Source organism: Fundulus heteroclitus, chromosome 18, assembly GCF_011125445.2.
Source record: "Fundulus heteroclitus isolate FHET01 chromosome 18, MU-UCD_Fhet_4.1, whole genome shotgun sequence".
Taxonomy (NCBI): domain Eukaryota; kingdom Metazoa; phylum Chordata; class Actinopteri; order Cyprinodontiformes; family Fundulidae; genus Fundulus; species Fundulus heteroclitus.
This window is the reverse complement of record NC_046378.1, coordinates 35,775,786-35,793,282: the sequence shown is the minus strand read 5'-3', so window position 1 is coordinate 35,793,282 and position 17,497 is coordinate 35,775,786. Positions and strand designations below refer to the sequence as shown.

Sequence of the window (17,497 nt, the reverse complement as noted above, 5' to 3'; positions counted from 1 at the left end):
TAAACTGATGTCACTGTATACAATTTATATGTTATTACATCAATATTGAATATTAATCTTATACAATCTATCTAGTAGGGTCCAACATAATTTCAAACCTTTTAGTACTACTCACTGTTTTTCTTCTTTCATTTCTAGAAAACCCATGTGTCATTTTCAAATTTATTTCACAATTATGCGCCCCTTTCTGTTGGTCTATCATGCAAAATCCAAATTAAATAAATTGAAAAACTTTCAGCAGAGGCAGTTCTAGACCACATTTAGTAAGGGGGGGGGGCAGTATTTTCTCATGGGGCCACAGAACCTCAGGTGGGGGAATTTCAGGTTCAGAAAGTAAAAATCCCAGTCTACAGATTAGTTCCAACCATTTGAATTTCCAGCACTACAGCACTGAGAGGGACTAAAATCACCTGGTTAAGTGAACAGGATGAAGGAAAACCAGGCAGGATTTTTAACTTTCTGAAACCAAATGTATCCACTTCTGCACAAAACTAAAGAATAAGACATAAAAGGACAACAATTAATTTTTCAATATGTTAAATAAGCCAAAGAGCCACTTGCAAATCTGGAACTTCTGTGCCCCTATTCACCAAGAATCCTCAGACTAATAGTAACGTTATTTTAGTATAAATCTTAGAATTTCCCTAATTTTAAGAATTTTCTTAGAATTTTACTTCAGTAAAATAAAAAAATATTCACAAAGCATCTCAGGTCTTCAGATAACTCCTAAAGTGACAAAATGTTTGGAGTAGTGGAGCTCTCTGAGAGGACTCTTTATGAACACAGGTACAAGTTTCAGTCCCCTGATCTAACAGATGAATATTGTGATCCTAACTCAACAGGCAGAAGTGCACATTTTTAAATCATTATTAAAGTAAAACTGTAAAGGCAAAAAAAAAAAAAAAAATTAAATAAATAAAACTCAACCGGACTGATCAGTCACAGTTTCTGTGCCAGTGCATATAATAATAGGAAACTGATTTAGTGTTATGTCTTCAGCACAAGGACCATAGCAGGGGCCAGGACCAGTTCTACAGGGGCACAGGCCCCTGCTGGCCCCTTTCTAGAATCGCCCAAGTGCTTCTGAAAAGCACCCGAGATTTAACTGTGTTGAACACAGTTTAGAGCGCGCAGCCGCAGTAAGGCGCGCCAAGTGGAACGCTTGTCGCTGTCCGTGGTGCTGAAACCTTCACTCCGTTAATGAATGTAGGAAGTTCTTTCTTCCTATTGGCCAATCAATATACACACGTATATATATATATATATATATATATATATATATATATATATATATATATATATATATATATATATATATATATATATATATATATATGTTTTAAATCCAACGGGGAAAAAAATCATATCTATGTTAGCTGTTTTTTTCACATATTGTTGCTTTGGTGATTTCCGGAGGATCAACCAAAGTTCATTGATGCTTTATGACACCATCAGATATAAAAGCACCTCTGGCTCTCATTTGCGATCATTTCCAGTGTGCTCCGAGAAAGTCGGCGGCCCACCTCAAGCGGAGATGCTGTCAATGATTAGTGCGGATGTGCTGGCACAGGGCAGGTAGAGGGAGAGAGGGAGGGAGGGAGGGAGGAGGAAGAGGAGGGAGGGCGGGAGGGAGGATGCTTCCAGCGGAAAATGGCTGCTGCAACCTCAAGCCTATCTTGATACACCGAAACGACATCAAGGTGGAGGGAGTGAGAGAGAGAGAGAGAGACGGAGGAAGATTAGGAAAATGAGAGCAGATGGAGAGAGAATGTGAAGCGAGCCCGAGTGTTTCCTGAAAGGAGGAATAAAAAGAAGAGGGAGAGAGGAGAGCCTGGGGTGGGCTGCTGCAAGCGGCGGGCAACACCGAGCTATGGAGGGCGAGTAAGTCCTTATTTTTTATTTCTAACATCCCTCATTTACACAGAAATAACCACCGCAGCGGACAGAGAGACGCCAGCAGCATCAGCAGCCCTGCATCCTGGGCTGCTCTCGCAGTCGGCGCTGTACTGTGCAGCTTAGCAGGCAGTCGAGAATAATAATAATAATAATAAAAAACACCATTACGTAGTCTTGAATCAACAGCATACACCCCATATCCGATGTGTCCATGCCAGGATGTGATAAATGTGCGGCCACGTTCATGTGGGAGCCGCCGCTCGTTGTTACACGCGAGAAATAAGACACAGACACGGAGGAGAGGAGCGCGTTTTGAGCCCAGCCTGAAGCAACGCAGCGATTCAGATTTCTAACGCGCTCGGCTTTAAAACAACCACGAAATCAGCCTCTGTGTAAAATATATGAAGGAGAGGAAAGGTGGGGAGAAAAAAGACGATATTTGGCGAGTTTAAAGGCCAGCAGCGCGTCATTAAAGTGGAATGAGGGGGAGATGGAGGCTCTGTGATTTTTATCAACGTGTCTCGGGGTTTCATTATGATTTTTAAAGCCAAACTTTATGAATGAAATGTGATTTTTTTTCCCTCTCTCTCTCTCCCTTATTCTCACCCCTCCTCTCATTCTTCCCTTTTCTATTCGGCCCCCTCCCCCCATCTCTCTCGTTTCCTCTCCTCTCACCCACTCGTTCTTCTCTTTTCATTTCTCCTTCGATCCTTCTCTCATTTGTCTTTAGGCCTGGTTCTTGTTATTGTAATGATTAGGATTATTATTATTATTATTGTTATCATCATTATCATTTCTGGTGGTATGTATAACGGCGCAGTGCGAAGACGAGCCCAGTCCCATTCATAAAAACATATAACATAATATCGGGGTGTGTTAATGAGTCCGTGCAGCAGGGGCGGAATGGAGAGAGAATAATTGCAACAATTAAAAAAAAAAAATCCAGCGTGATGCGGAAATAGGGAAGGGAAACGACGAGTTTCTGCATGGATTTCATTCATATGTTGGTAAAACAAAATGCGGTTCTGAATTATTCAGCCGACTGGCGAGTGTGCGGATCATTTTATTTATTTATTTGTTGCTTTGCAAGAATGCCTGGGCCTCTGATGTCGAATGGGTGCGTTCATTGATACGTCTATGTGGGAAACACTCATTCTTCCTCCCTCCTCCCATTTCTGTTCTCCTCGGCGGACTCTCTGTCCCTTTGCTTCCACATTTCTCAGCCCGTCTACGTTACAGATAATTGTGTTTTTAAAAGGTAGGATTGGGAGAAGATGCATTGGGAGGCCCCTTTAAAAGCGCCATGCAGGCCAAAGCTCCCAGCTCTTTGTGTGAAATTTACCATATTGCGTCTTCATTCACACAAAATCTCGGGCTGCGGTTTTTTTTTTATTCAACTCTTTCATGATTTCCGTCCTTTTGACAGCACCTAATGATGTACGCTGTAAAAGATGACTGTTCGATAACAGCAAAAAATAAAATAAAAATAAAATTCAACCACAAGCAAAATGCGTGAAAGCATTTTACATTTGCTAAACAACTGCTGTTATATGGTTTGATTGTCGGTTCAGAATTAGAAAATTCACACTCACTGATGTAAAAAGGAATGACATGATATGGAAATAATTTGGTACACATGTTGACCAGAGCTTGGTTTGTAAATTATTAAATTTACAGGATCATGGACTTACCAGGCACAGGCAGTGTGCAAATGTCACATATGGCTTTTTCCAGCAAAATGGTTCCAGTTAGAGCTGATTCCTACTGTAAAAACGCGGATAAAACTGGGTCTCGTTTGGATCCACATTATCTTCGTCACTAAAAACCTCTCTTCCTGTAAAATATATGATCCTTCCAGCTAGGTTAGGCAGCACTTTATAACTAGCTGCTTAATTTCTAAATGCTGTTTTGTCTTTGCTTATGAACACTCTTTCCTGAACCACATTTTTTGTAAACGCAGGTATTTCTGAGTAGCGCAAAGAGGAGTTGCACACATAATTTCTAACAGGATTTATTAACATTGCTTGGTAAAACCGAGAAAGTCACAAACAGCATTAATAGATACAGATTATGACAACTGCTCTGAACAGTACCTGCATATACATAAGAAATTGGGAAAATTTACTGGTTTTCAAGGACAAATATTGTTAATATGCACTGATGGTATAACATAAAATTCTGTTTTTACACAGAACAGCTAGAAGCAATAAAGGAGAAATTTAAAAAGTGAAATTAAATGTACAACAATATACAATAACTTGACTGCACAAGTATGAACCTTCAACCTAATAGTTCATTGAAGCATATTTTGATTCAATTTCAACATTCAGTTTTCCTTGGTAGGAGTATATCAGCATCCTGCATCTGGATTTGGCTGTATTTACCCAAATTGTTTGGCAAAACTTCCCAAATATTTTGGATTGTGAAGACAGTTCTCGTCCATGGCTATCGCTAGGCTGTGATGGACTGGTGACCTGTCCAGGGTGACCCCGCCTCTCGCCCATTGATGGCTGGAGATAGGCACCAGCACCCCTCCCAACCCCACAAAGGATAAGCATGTTGGAAAATGGATGGATGGATGGATAGATGGATGGGCCATGGCCAGGTGATGATGTTGGTTTTCTGACAGTTTTAGTTCTGGACTCATGTTGGGCCATACCAAAGCTTCATCTTCAGATATTTCACTGTGTGCATGGTGTTGTTTTGAAAAGGTGACCCAAAGTTTGAGTTTGGTTTCACCAAGCCACGACGTATTCCGGCCTTGCTTTAAAAGACCGTAGCCAGAATGTTTTCTTTGAAAAACGAGATCCTGTCTACTCTTTAGAGCAGACAAGGGCAGAATAATGGCGGCTGGTGTATCATGAAGATCATAACCAGTCCTTTCCAGATAATCTTGCAACTCTTTCTGTGTCACTGTCGGCTTCTTGGCTATGTCCAGTTTCTGACTTACCATTGCATCAAATTTGTAAGAAATTGGAGAGCTAAACTGTGTTTCTGGTTTACCAGATTCACTTTTATTGGTGGCATGTATAAATCCAAAGGTTAAAACCTCAGAATTATTCAAAAAGGTGCAAAGAGCATAGTATTGGTTTAGGGGGCAGACACTCATGCAACCAGGTTAAAACAGCTTTTAATTTTTTTTTAAGTTTTCTAACATATTTGTTAGTTTTTCAGTAAAATGTTATAGACAATGTAATCACGTTACTTCTGGAAATGGCTTTTAAACTGCAGACCTACATATCCAGGGGAAGGAGGCACAAGAAGAACTAAATATAAAGTTAAAATATTAGCTGAGAGCGGGAACCTGCGTGAGCACAGTGGTTTTATCTTTACACAGAGTTGGGAAGTGTTCAATAAAGGAAGCCTTCAGTTGCTCGATAACACAAACACCAGGATGAGGGATACGAGTTGTTGCACTTCTGGTCTAGCTGTGCGTTAAATATCAGCTTCTTTATGGTTTCTACCTTAATTTGGGCACATTAACAGTTTGAATGGATGCTGGTCTCCATGAGTCCACCGTAAGTCCCTGATGAAAGTGCTTTCTGGTGCTGAGATGGAAGTTGTTTCTGGAAGGATCTTTGCTTCCTCCGGTGGAAGCAGCAAGAATTCGAGCTAGGCACAAACTGGGTTATTGTTTTTTTGTGGAATATCTGCTGGAACCAGTGGATTTGTGAGTGCACCCACACATTCCGTGTAAACCTGGTAGAAAACCTAAAGAGCAAGCCCAACATGCTTGGTGCTTTTTCACAACATGACATCTGTTGGGTGCTTCAGCAACTGCCTGATAAGACTATGGTTCAATTCCTCACACCACTACAAATGAGCCTGTCCTAGATGTTCCAGCTACCTTACTTTTAAATTAAATCATTATCATACCAGTTGTTCTTCATGTACAGCAAATTATGCCCAAATTTGGTAATTCCTTCTGTGTGGTTAACTCTTCCCATCAACAAGTGTATTTTAGCTTGACCAAAATGCTGAAAAAATTTTATTTCTCTGTATAAGGTGACATATCAGGCAACATCCACCTTTTTAACCCTGAAATACATTTTGTTGTTTAATTGAAGTTTCTAGGAATGCAGAAAAAATGTATTTATTCCCCAGGTGCTACATAGATATCTTTATATTCTTTTTGGGTGATATTTTTCAAGCCGTTCAGTTTTATCTATTCTCTGTTACCTTTTTTGAACAATTACATCACAGTATTTGCTGCGGAGCTGCTTGACAAGGTCATGGACTTCCGGCTTTACAATTTCCCAAATCCACCATTTTAATTATTATTCTAATTTTTATTTTTGGAACTTTGTAGTCCAAGCTGAAGGATGCCAAAGCTACAAGTGGATAAGTGAAAATGTTCAGTTGTTGTGTGTATTAACCAACACAACACATTATATTGTCCCCCAGTAGACTACAAAAATGGCCAAACTGGGTGGAGTGGACCACTCTGCGACTGGGAGAGGGGCGGGGTGTGAAATGCCTCCTTTAGATTTAAAGAGACAGCACCAAAACAAGTTGCTCCATGACGCACCACAGAACAAGGGCTGCGGAGCAACATTAATGAGGAATTAAGACCAAAGTGTTGCCGTTCGACTTTATATAGACCACAACTGAATAATTTAAATGTGAAAAGGAATAACTGAAAAGCATCATGTGCCCCCTTTAAGGCAATTTGGCCTAGCAAGCTTCAAATCTATATTAGCTTATTTAAAGGTGTTGAATCTTTGAATATTACAACATAGTCTTCAGAAAAATACTTTTACATTTACGTATGTAAAAATGTATTAAATTTGGCATAAAGTGGCACTAAAGATAGGAATAAAGGAGGTAATGATGTGACCAGTGGTGGAGAAAGTACTCATACAATGTACTTAAATTTACTCAAGTAAAAGTCAAAGTACCACATTATTATTTTACTTAAGTAAAAGTAAGAAAGTACAAGCTTTTAAAACTACTTAAGTATTAAAAGTAAAAGTACTTGCCAACCATAATACCTAACGGCTTATATAATGTCATTAAGTGTACCTATCGTATTTAGTTTTAACTGTAATTGTTACATGGAGATTATTTTAATGGCGCTAACATTTATTTAATAACCAGGATGTGAAGGAGTTTAGCGTCAACTTATATGTAACATTCATGGCGGGAGACGTGATCACGACCGCAGTAATCACTGTTACTTGCAAGTTCATGCTAGCTTATAACAATATACAGTAATTGTATTTATTTACTGCAGTCGAGTTTAACAAAAAGCTTGCTAAGATTACATAAAACTTCACTAACACAAATTAATTTAACATCGATAGCATTTAGCAACTTAACTTACCTCAAAATGTTTTTTCAAATTTGATGGTGAGTTTTTTAAAGATAGAATTTCATGCTTTCGGGGAAGGCAAAGGCGGCATTGGAATCTCCAGGAAGCGTTTTTTGACCCAGTTATTTCAAAGAAATCTTTTAAATAAGGCCATGGGTTGGGCAGGTCTTCTGGAGGATGACTATCCTTGGACTCCATTCTGGGAGTTAATGATTCTGCAGGTCCTGCGTACTGTGCTGCTCTTCTTGAGGGAGGGCCTAATGGTTATTTCCCGCTTTGGATTGGTTCAGCGGACTGATTCTGGTCTCGCCATTGGATACTTTCAAATTAACGAACAAATCAAAAAACCGAAATGCGTCTTGGATGTAACGAGTAACGAAACGCTGTATAGAAATGTAGTGAAGTAGAAAGTACAGATACTTACTGTTAAATGTAGTGGAGTAAAAGTAGAAACTATCCATTATTAAATCTACTTAAGTAAAGTACAGATACACGGAAATTGTACTTAAGTACAGTAACAAAGTACCTGTACTTTGTTACTTCCCACCACTGGATGTGACCCATAGTTTAACCTGTCTGGCCTCACTTTAAAGTAAGTATTAACCTTGACACTTCAAGAAAAAAAAAATACTGTATGTGATTTAAACGTAGCTTTTGGAACTAAAGCACTTCTTAAACTGTTTTTATGTTTGTTATATTCCAATCAGCCCATTCTCTTCTGTTTCCCTGCCAGTGTGCGTGTTCGTGCCGTGGTGATGACACGTGATGACTCCAGTGGCGGTTGGGTGCCCCTCGGAGGTGGCGGCCTCAGTCATGTGGTCATATGCAAGGGGCGGAGCCACGACGGCAGGGGGCGGAGAGAGTACATCATTCGCGGGGAGCGACTGCGTGACCGAGCAGTGAGTGTGTGCGTGTGTTATGGCTGTCTTTGGTGCCAAGTTGCTCGTCAGCACCACCTAAAGACTGTAGTTAACTCTGGCATGTAGGGTGGAGGTCACGGTGGTTCACACAACCAAACACTACTGTTTTCCCAAAGAGACTTATTTCAGCTAAATCTATAGATACTGTATGTGTGGATTTATTCAGACAGATATGGCTGTTTGTCTGATTTCAAAAAAGCTTTAAATTGTTTTTTTGTTTCTGTGGTTTGTTAAATGTAAGATATGAATTTCAGGAATATCAGTTTGCATTTAATGGAAACAACTATTCATGGGAGAATCATCCATTTCAGCTTTGACCAGTCTAGATTTTAAAGTGACGATGAAATACATCGTCACTGTGCGATAACCCTTTAATTTACCACTAGTTCTCAAGCTGCTAATCATATACCGATTTCAGCATCATTAGCCACCCACAGTTTAGGGCTATTTATCACAGAAGACACTAGTGCTCCGCTGACTAAACATGCAGTTATTTTTGATGGTACAAATCACATAATGTCTTTTTAGCCCCTTTGGAGCTCCCAAGGCCATGCCACCCTGGGCAGAGAGCCATATTCTGCCAGTATTTACAAATGTGCCCCAGTTGGGTTGGGAATGGGGTAAAAATGGACCACAAATGGGATTGTCTGTGGGTTAAATAAATGGTACTCTGTTAATTGCTTTTATTGGGTTGATTCAGGACAACTCTGGAGAAACATTGGGACCTACAGTATATGGGTGCTAGATAAGTTGCTCAATTTGAATTGATTTGAGATGTAGCTAAGACCTACATGTCCAATTAGGTTTGCTGATATAGGTTGAATTTAGTCAACCCATATGGGTCTAAGTGGAATCCAAGTCCACTTAGTACACCTTCAGGTCGAGCTAAATCGGTATGGGGGCCACATTTATCTATGTTGGGTCTGGGCCATAAAAATCTGCCCCCCCAAGTTGTTATTTCAGAAGAAGTCTGAGTTTGTTTTGACCCCTCATCCTTGCTGTCTGTGTGTGCAGCCAGTGCTGGAGTGTGCTGTCCAAAGAGGTCTGGTGTACAACAAGGTGAATCCCATCTTCCATCACTGGAGAGTAGACGATCGGAAGTTTGGCCTTACATTCCAGAGTCCTGCCGATGCCATCTCCTTTGAAAAAGGGCTGCAGACTGTCCTAGACAAGCTTGACAGAGGTAGACACAAGCAGCCAAAATTGAAATTTGAACGTTTTGATTGGAACTGGCTTTAGGACAACTCCCTGAATGCCCTGTTCTCGTATATATCACCAAGGCTCTGACTCGCCATCGTCCTCCACGCCAGAAGAGGCGGACACTGAAGACGACGGTCAAGCTGTGAGTTTTTGAGCACATCGAGTATTTTCCTCCTGTGGGTCCGTGGGGTTTTGGCAGGTGTGGCTGACGCCCAAACTCTGTCAGTCCCATACAGGAAGCGAGTCGTCGTCCAACAGCAGAAAGGGGATGCTTCCCAAACCTATCACCATAGTGACAAGCGAGTCCTCATCCACCTGCTTCGTGCGGCCCGAAGAGTTCAGCTTTGGGTCCAGCCATGCCGTCACCACTCACACACCTGCTCAGGTAGAGCTCAGTCAAATGTTCTTCACAATAATATCCTGGTTTGTTACTCTGTTGAGGTTTCCATAAAAAAAAATGCATGTTTTGGATGTTCACTGCTGAAGAACTTCTTCGGCATATCAATAAGTTCAGCAGAGGGTTGGAAATAAGCCACTCATTTAAATCAGGTGTGCACAGCGACTGAAACATTTACAATCTGCAGAAAAACCGACTCTCAATGACTGCGATTGGAAATAACTAACTCAGCTGGTTCCCAGCAAAAATACCAAACCTTGGAGGTCTACTTCTCATCCTTGATTATATTTGACCTTATAAAGTGTTTTGAGATGACATGTTGAGAATTGGCCCTCCATAAATAAAATTGAATCTTGCACACTGATCTGCATGGTTTAGATGCTTTTTCTGTCAGACACATCTGGTTCAGGAATATACAAAGCCTCTTTATTGAGTTTTGAATCACACCTTTCTTTGTTTTTTTGCTTTGACCTTCTTGTCTGGTCTTAAAACAAATCTTGAGATGCTTTCAAAGTTTTTCAGGACTATTTTTGGGATTATTCCTGACTACTTACTGCATGGCGTTCTTTTTAAAACTCTCAGAATCCAAACCAGCCAAGTTTGTTGGCCATGTTTGTGCAAACAAACAAGAAATTTGAGATTTGACTGGGTTCCACTTTGCACTCATTATTCAGGCTTGTTGTATATCGAATATGCATGGTATGGATCTGGGTGCTCTGTTAGGTGTTCAGACTGATCAGAGCATCATCTGCGCTCTGCAGCTCTGAGCCGAAGGTAAAAGTCTAAGCAGTTTTTTATCCAGGTTGTGTCGGTTCTGCAGAGATGTTAACAGCCGTTTTCCTGGTCCTGCAGGTTCTGGATGGAGGGAAGGTAAGCCATGACGATCCTCTCCCCAGACCTAATTGTTTGCTGTAGTTTGGACCTGTCCTGTTTCATGGTGATGGACGAACACAGGACTGACTGTCCAGTCGTGTTGCTTTAGGTTCAGCTAAAGATTTTGGGACAAATTGGGTCTTTGAGCGTGGCTGCTGGTAACAAAGAGCCTTAATATCTATGTTGTCTGTAATGGGTTGACACAACACTCGCCTCTCTTGACTTTAGAGGCATATTTATGCCAGAATGATTGAAAGGTTCAATTGCTTATCAAAAAGATAAGAAACAATTCACAGAGACTGGACTAAATATCTGTGAAATATTCCTGAAAGACCCTCGGAGAGCTAGCAGAAAAGATGAGAAATAAAGTCTCTCCTTAGAAGCAGAGCAAAAAGACATAAGGGATGACTCAAGACCTTTGCACCAAACATCATCAGGACATTGTGTCCAAAGGACCAGAATAAGAAACCGCTGCCTCGCAGGGACATTTTAGGGAGTTTTGAGTTTCCTCAGATGGAAACCTTCTACGCTCAGAGCTGCAGTACACTGTGTTCCTGACTCACTGTGTAACCCTACACCCTCTCCACAGATCCACACCAGGCCGGGACAGCACCAGCTCTCTCAAATGACGACTGTGTTGAACCCCCCGGCGCCCCCGCCCCCACCACCTGCTCCGCCAACTCCTCCTGTGGGTCCCCCGGCCTCCTCCCCTCTGTCCCCCTTGTCGCCCACCATTTCGCTGCTGGAGGAAGGGGATCTCCGCTGCGTGGACCCTTGCAAAGATCTGTGGGGTTCCCGGGGTTATGAGGATTACAGACGCGCGGGGGCCACCAGGACTATGGTCGGGGGGCTGACGGGGGGAGTCGTGGTCGGTGGTGGAGGGAGTCTGCAGGACAAATCGGAGCTGTGCGTGGTTCGCTTCGAGAAGGAGTTGGCAGGCGTGGGGACGGCTGGCTGTGAGGTGACGGTGACCCTGGACAGCAAAGCCTCCCAGCGCCTGTCGTCGTCGTCCCCCACCTGCATGTCCATGCCCAACGCTGTGTCAGGAGTGTCCTCGGATTCCGGCTCACCCCAGGAGACGGGAAAAGGCTCGCCCTCTCCCTGCTGCATCCACACCTCGCTGGCTGCGTCCCGGTCGCGGACTCGTAAGCGAGGGGGAGCCAGCGGCAGCGACCCGGGGGCCATCTCGCCCGACGACGACAGCCCGTGCCCTCAGGCGTCGTCGTCGTGCTCATCTCGCTGCGTGTACTGCCGCTCGGTTTTCAGCGCCTCAGAAAACGGGCGGGGCCGCTGCAGGGACGCCCCCGACCCGGCCCTGCACTGCCTCCGCCAGTGGACCTGTGTGTGGTGCGCAGAGAGCCTGCTCTACCACTGCATGTCAGACTCTGAGGGGGAGTTTTGGGAGCCTTGTTCGTGCGATGACTCTATGGGGGGCCACCCGCATCCCCTCTGCTGTGCCCGCTGGTTGGCCCTCCTGGCCCTGTCCCTCTTCGTGCCCTGCATGTGCTGCTACCTGCCTCTGCGCGCCTGCCTGCGATGTGGGGAGAGGTGCGGCTGCTGTGGGGGAAAGCACAAAGCGGTCCGGTGAGGCCAGGCTGAGGGGTGGGAGGGCTTCCCTGGACCGAGGGTTCTGGGCATCAGCTGGGTGGAACAGGCGCTCTCAGCGGAACCAGACATCCAACACGGTCCTCCAAAGCCCCACAGCCTTCCACTGATTTCAGCTCTTTCTCCTTTCAACCGGGGGGGGGGGCCTTCCTCAATGGTCCAATGCCTGCTGCAGGTGCTCTGCACTCAGACCAGGCTCTTTGCGAGTCATCTGGAGCCTTCGTAGTGGATTTACTGGGGAGTGGCTGATTTAGCTGTCAGCTGTCAATGGCGTTAGCGAAGAAGGAGGGTTGGCAGAGGCAACAATGGTGTGTACACTGTTTCCAATGTCCGTTTGTTTTGGTTTTTTATTTAGAAAGAAAATCTTTAAAAAAAACAAACAACAACAACAACAAAAGATGTTTATATATATGATTGTTATAATTTTAATTGGTATATTTTATTAAATGTAAAACACATTGACGGAATCCCCAAATGGCACATGAACACAAACACACCTTCACATATTCACAGACACAAAAGCTCTTTGGGGGGGTGGGGGGAGTTATTCGTTTCATGTTGAACAGACGTCACCCTTTACCTCTAATTTTACCTCAGATGTTACTCAAACCTGGGTTAGAGAAAGAAAATAAATAAATAAATATGACAGAAGGCTGGGGGGGCGGGCGGCGGGGGTAAGGTTAAGAACGAGCAAGCACAAACGAGTGCAGTCTTGATCAAAGCATCTGAGAGCGCGAGCTTTGTCTTCTGGTTAAAGTGTGAGAATTATCAAACGCAAACAGCCAATTATTGTAAAGGGGCGCTGCAATGACAACTACAAAGACTTACACGTCATATTCCGGGTCACAGTAGTCCCTAGAGACCGGACGTTTGTTTCTGGAACGCGTTTCAACAGAGTCGGCCCAACGCTGTATGGGGCACTAAGCTGAGTTAGACCTGAGGGGGCCCACTTCCCGTTAAGCCCATCGCCCACCGGCCACTACCGACAGTTTCTATGCAGATTCGGACGCTTAACTAGTTGTGCTAACCATCAACCGTGGTAATGATCGGCGTGCACAAGCAGTCAAAACAAGATCAATAACAGATCAGTAAATACCATCAGCAATTTTCAAAGGATTCCTTTCATTGAGGGAAAAAAGCTGTTCAAAAAGGAATAATCTTCCCTTGTTAAATTATGAATTTACTGTAATTACCCACATTAATGTTGGAGTTTTAGGTTTCATTTCTTTAGCCAAAAGCAGCCCTGATTACTAGCATACCTGTAGAATCAGGAAATCAGGTAAACAGAACCTGTCTGACAACACGGTGTAGGCTACGCCTCAACACAGCGACGAATCTCTGTGATTCCCTTTCAAAACGTGACACTCATGTAGAATATAGCTCCGTTACAAACAGAGTGATATATGTGAAGCTCGTGAGTCCGTGTTATTTTATTATACCACTGATGAAAACCCAAAAAAATTCAGTTTATAACACCAATAAACAATAATTTAAATGCAGAAATGTCAGCCTAATGAAACGTATGACCATGCACTGCACAGCGTCCGCATTGGGAATCCTTTTGCATGAGTTAGTGCTTTAACGCAGGGTTGCACGGAGGTGATCGGCTCTGCTGTGGTGTGGAGGAACCAACGTCGGCTTAATAGCGGCCTTCAGCTCATCTGCGTTAGTTGGGTGGGATGTCTCTCATCCTCTCTCTATTATTGGTTCTCTGCGGTGTTCAGGTCAGGTGAGTCTGCTGGCCAATCAGGAATCAGTGATACCACTGTGATTAAAGCAGGTATTGGTACTTTTGGCAGTTGGAAAATACAGTTACTATTTTCATAAAGCTACTCTGGAGAGGGAAGCATCAAACGCTCAGACAATTTCCCGCTAGGCGACCAAGACACGGTGGACCAACACCAGCAGATGAAATGACTCCATAATGTTCCCCAACCGTTGAAACCTCACATAGGATCTCGAGTAAATTGGCTTCTGTGCCTCTCCGCTCATCCTCTAGACTCTTAGACATTGACTTTCAAATGAAATGCAAACTTTTGTCTAAGAAACGAGGAGTTTGGACCCTCTAGCCTCAGCCCAGCCCAGCCCTCTTCCTCCTCAGGCTAGCTAAGATGTTTGTGACGTAGTTGCTGGTGTAAGGATGGTTTAATACAAGGAATGTGACAATTGCCGCCCAGGTCTCTGTGAGTTGACCCTTAAGGCTCCGACTCCAGCAGCAGCCCACGCATGTAGATCTCCCCACACTCCTAAATGGGCTTTGCTTCACAATCCTACCAAGGTTATCAGTGTTACATGTGCAGACTTTTTTCCTTCCACTGAACTTTCCAATAATATGCTTGGATACAGTTTGTTTGGCAGTTACCCGTTGTGTCAATGATTGTCTACTGGGCGCCTCTCAAGTCTATTTGCTTCCCCATAGCTGTGTAGATCATAACATAAATTAGTCATATGTGATCATTTCTAATTTTCTAAACTGAGTTTTTGGTTTTCATTAGCAGTGAGCCGTATTTATCATGAAAGCAACAGAAATGCTGCTTGAAATGTGTCACTCTGTTTGTAATGAATCTATTTCAGCTTTCTGAGTTTAAATATTGAATTATTGCACCAAGATGCATCTGTGATGCAATAAAATCCAGATGTTTTTCTTAAGATGTATAACTAGCACATTTACCAGATGTTAAATAAATGCACATTTTAACATTTACTTAAGAATACAATTTTAATAATCAAGCAATCCCCAAATCATCTGATCGAATTAAAAACAAGCCAATTCTCAATAAAAAGGACATTTTTAGATACATTTTTAGCCCGTGAACTGAAGTAATCAGTAGGAGTGGCCTACTTTGCTTTTTCTTGGGTCGGCTCTGTGTTTCAAGGAGTAAACAGAATTACTTTGCACATATTTCCCCCCCATTTCGCTGTGACGTTTTGAGATATTACTCATAAAAACCATCTCATCCCACTCCTGTACCCAATGAATCAGACAAGGTGCTTAAAACTGAGGCCTCTGATTGAGTTTATTCTACCTAACAGACACACAGTGACCCTACAAGATCCAGATTTAACGGAGAAAACACCAAAAACTTAAGTGCAATGAACAGTGGATGGGCAGAATATTCATGTACCAGGTTTCCGGGTTGGGAAAGAGGAATTTTACCGTGCTTATTTTCAAGCTTTGAAACTCAACAGGAAGGGAGCTTCAATGGTAAAAAGCAGCTGCAGCCTTTGGAAAACAAAAGGAGTCCTTCCCATTGGAGGACGTTCAGTCAGCTTTTAGTTTACAGTAAATTAAAAAATAAACAAATCAAACTATGACATACACATATTACATTAAACAGCTGAATGTTCTGGCTGTGCAACCATAGGTGAAAAGAATTGCAGTTTTGTGATGAATGGGACATGTTTTCTGATCAAGTAGAGGAAGAATATATGGAAACATGAACTAAAAACATACTAATCAGTGAACTGTCACACCTCCTCCTCTGGCTTTTCTGAAATTTTAGAGGCTTTTCATAAAGACATAAAATACTCTTTATCAATCAGGTTTAACGTTCCTACATAGCAGCTCTTTTTTCAGCTTTCAGGAGGCTATACCACCTGGTCAAGCAATGCAGACACTCACTTAACAACAGACTCATTCAAAGAATTAGACTTTTTTTTTTTTTTTTTTACAAATTCGAATGTATGATGATCCAATCGCTTTCCCTTCCTCTGCTGGATCAGAAGAAATGTGCCATTGATTAAAATTTTTTATTTTATTTACCGGTAGGTGTATTTTTTTACAAAGCCAGAATGTTCAGCTGTGAAATAAATTTGATTTATTTCATGTCTGTGATTTGTTTTACCTCTTTTGGACTAAAAAGCTGAGGTTTAACTCACGATTTTTTATCATAAACTGTATTTCAAATCCCTGCTCCAACGTTGTAGCAGGGATTTGATACAAACTAGCCCCATAGATGGTAGATTTCTAAGGCCTCACATGACAAACTTCTGATAGCTGAAGATAAAGAAAAATTTACCCCTAAGAGTTTTGAAAAGTATCCAGGGTTTCTGCTTATTTTGCTTCTCTGAGGTGTTTTCGTCAGTGAAATTCATGCAACCGTCGGTCGTCTCAGTCCCAGCTTGAACTTAAATCTCTGAATTCAGCAGATTTCCCGCAGAATCAGAAAAGCTGCTGCGAAGCGTACAGCCAGTGCGTTGTGACACACCACGAGAAAAAAGCAAGAACGAAAGTTATGGGAACGTTGGAACATTAAGTAACGAGGATTATCTGATATATCGAGGGCCAAAAGTGCCACCATTCAATACACAAGCTGTTAAATAAATATTTATACCGGAGGTAAATGAAGTAAAACTGAAAAAAATGCAACATAGGAATTTATCTATAATTATTTAAGTTTCTGTTTTGCATTTACTTATTTTATACTTCTGTGTTGAAGCACAATGTAATTTCTTCTTTGGTACTTATCCATTAAACAAACAGTGGGTGGGGCTAAGACAGCAACATGGAAGGTGATTGGTCCGCAGCTGAGTTGCTGTCCATGTTAACCAATCAGCTATCAGAATCTATTTGGTCATTGCTGCTGAACTGGAACACACATACTATAAAATATTTAAATGCTGAAATAATTATGATTTAATATAGATGGTATTCAGGTTTTAATTAATGTTTTACATTTTGAATCTAATTATTTATTCACACTTAAAGATATTTTTATTCAAGGCATTTAGTTTATTTAAGTTAAAGATACAAAAATTAACTTACTTTATTTAAACTCAGATTAAAGTTTGAATCATGCTGCAAAGCTATTTGCCTAATTAATACATTTGACAACTTTAAATGATAACATACATTATTTTCTAAAATGTATTCACAAGTTCTACCATAATCCCCAAATATATAAACATATTTTAAAAATAAATTAAACTTTAAATGAACAATTTCCACATTTATTAATTTATTGGTGCACTTAAAAGAATTATAGACACATTTAAATAATCATTTACAGTTTGTTTATTTAATGTAAATTTTTATTTAAATGATCATATAAATAAAAACAACTAATTAAGATTAAGAAAATAAAATAATTTTAGGTTTAATTAATAAATGTCCTACTTTTAATTTTATATTTAAAAAATGATTGACGCGTATAAAATATTTATTTTTCTTTACTTGTATTTAATGTTTTTAATGATCACATATATAGAAATTAATACATTCAAACTTTTAAAACATTAAAGTTTACTTAATTTATTGGCACATTTGATTCTAAATATTTAATACATTTATTCTAA

The 17,497-nt window shown here is 41.4% G+C and overlaps 1 protein-coding gene across 1 annotated transcript; it reads left to right on the top strand.

Annotated features, from left to right (window-relative positions):
- The first annotated feature begins 1,635 nt into the window (after positions 1 to 1,635).
- Positions 1,636 to 16,210, top strand: spred3 (sprouty related EVH1 domain containing 3). Its single transcript, XM_012868270.3, has 6 exons — positions 1,636 to 1,881; positions 7,941 to 8,106; positions 9,142 to 9,310; positions 9,408 to 9,469; positions 9,554 to 9,712; positions 11,187 to 16,210. The coding sequence occupies exons 1-6, from the start codon at positions 1,871 to 1,873 to the stop codon at positions 12,183 to 12,185; spliced, it is 1,566 nt and encodes a 521-aa protein (XP_012723724.2). The 5' UTR covers positions 1,636 to 1,870; the 3' UTR covers positions 12,186 to 16,210.
- The last annotated feature ends 1,287 nt before the right edge of the window (positions 16,211 to 17,497 follow it).

Coding starts and splice junctions, on each gene's coding strand:
- spred3 (XM_012868270.3), top strand. Junction 8,107..9,141: donor AGCGACTGCGTGACCGAGCA/GTGAGTGTGTGC, acceptor CTGTGTGTGCAG/CCAGTGCTGGAGTGTGCTGT. Junction 9,470..9,553: donor CTGAAGACGACGGTCAAGCT/GTGAGTTTTTGA, acceptor AAACTCTGTCAG/TCCCATACAGGAAGCGAGTC.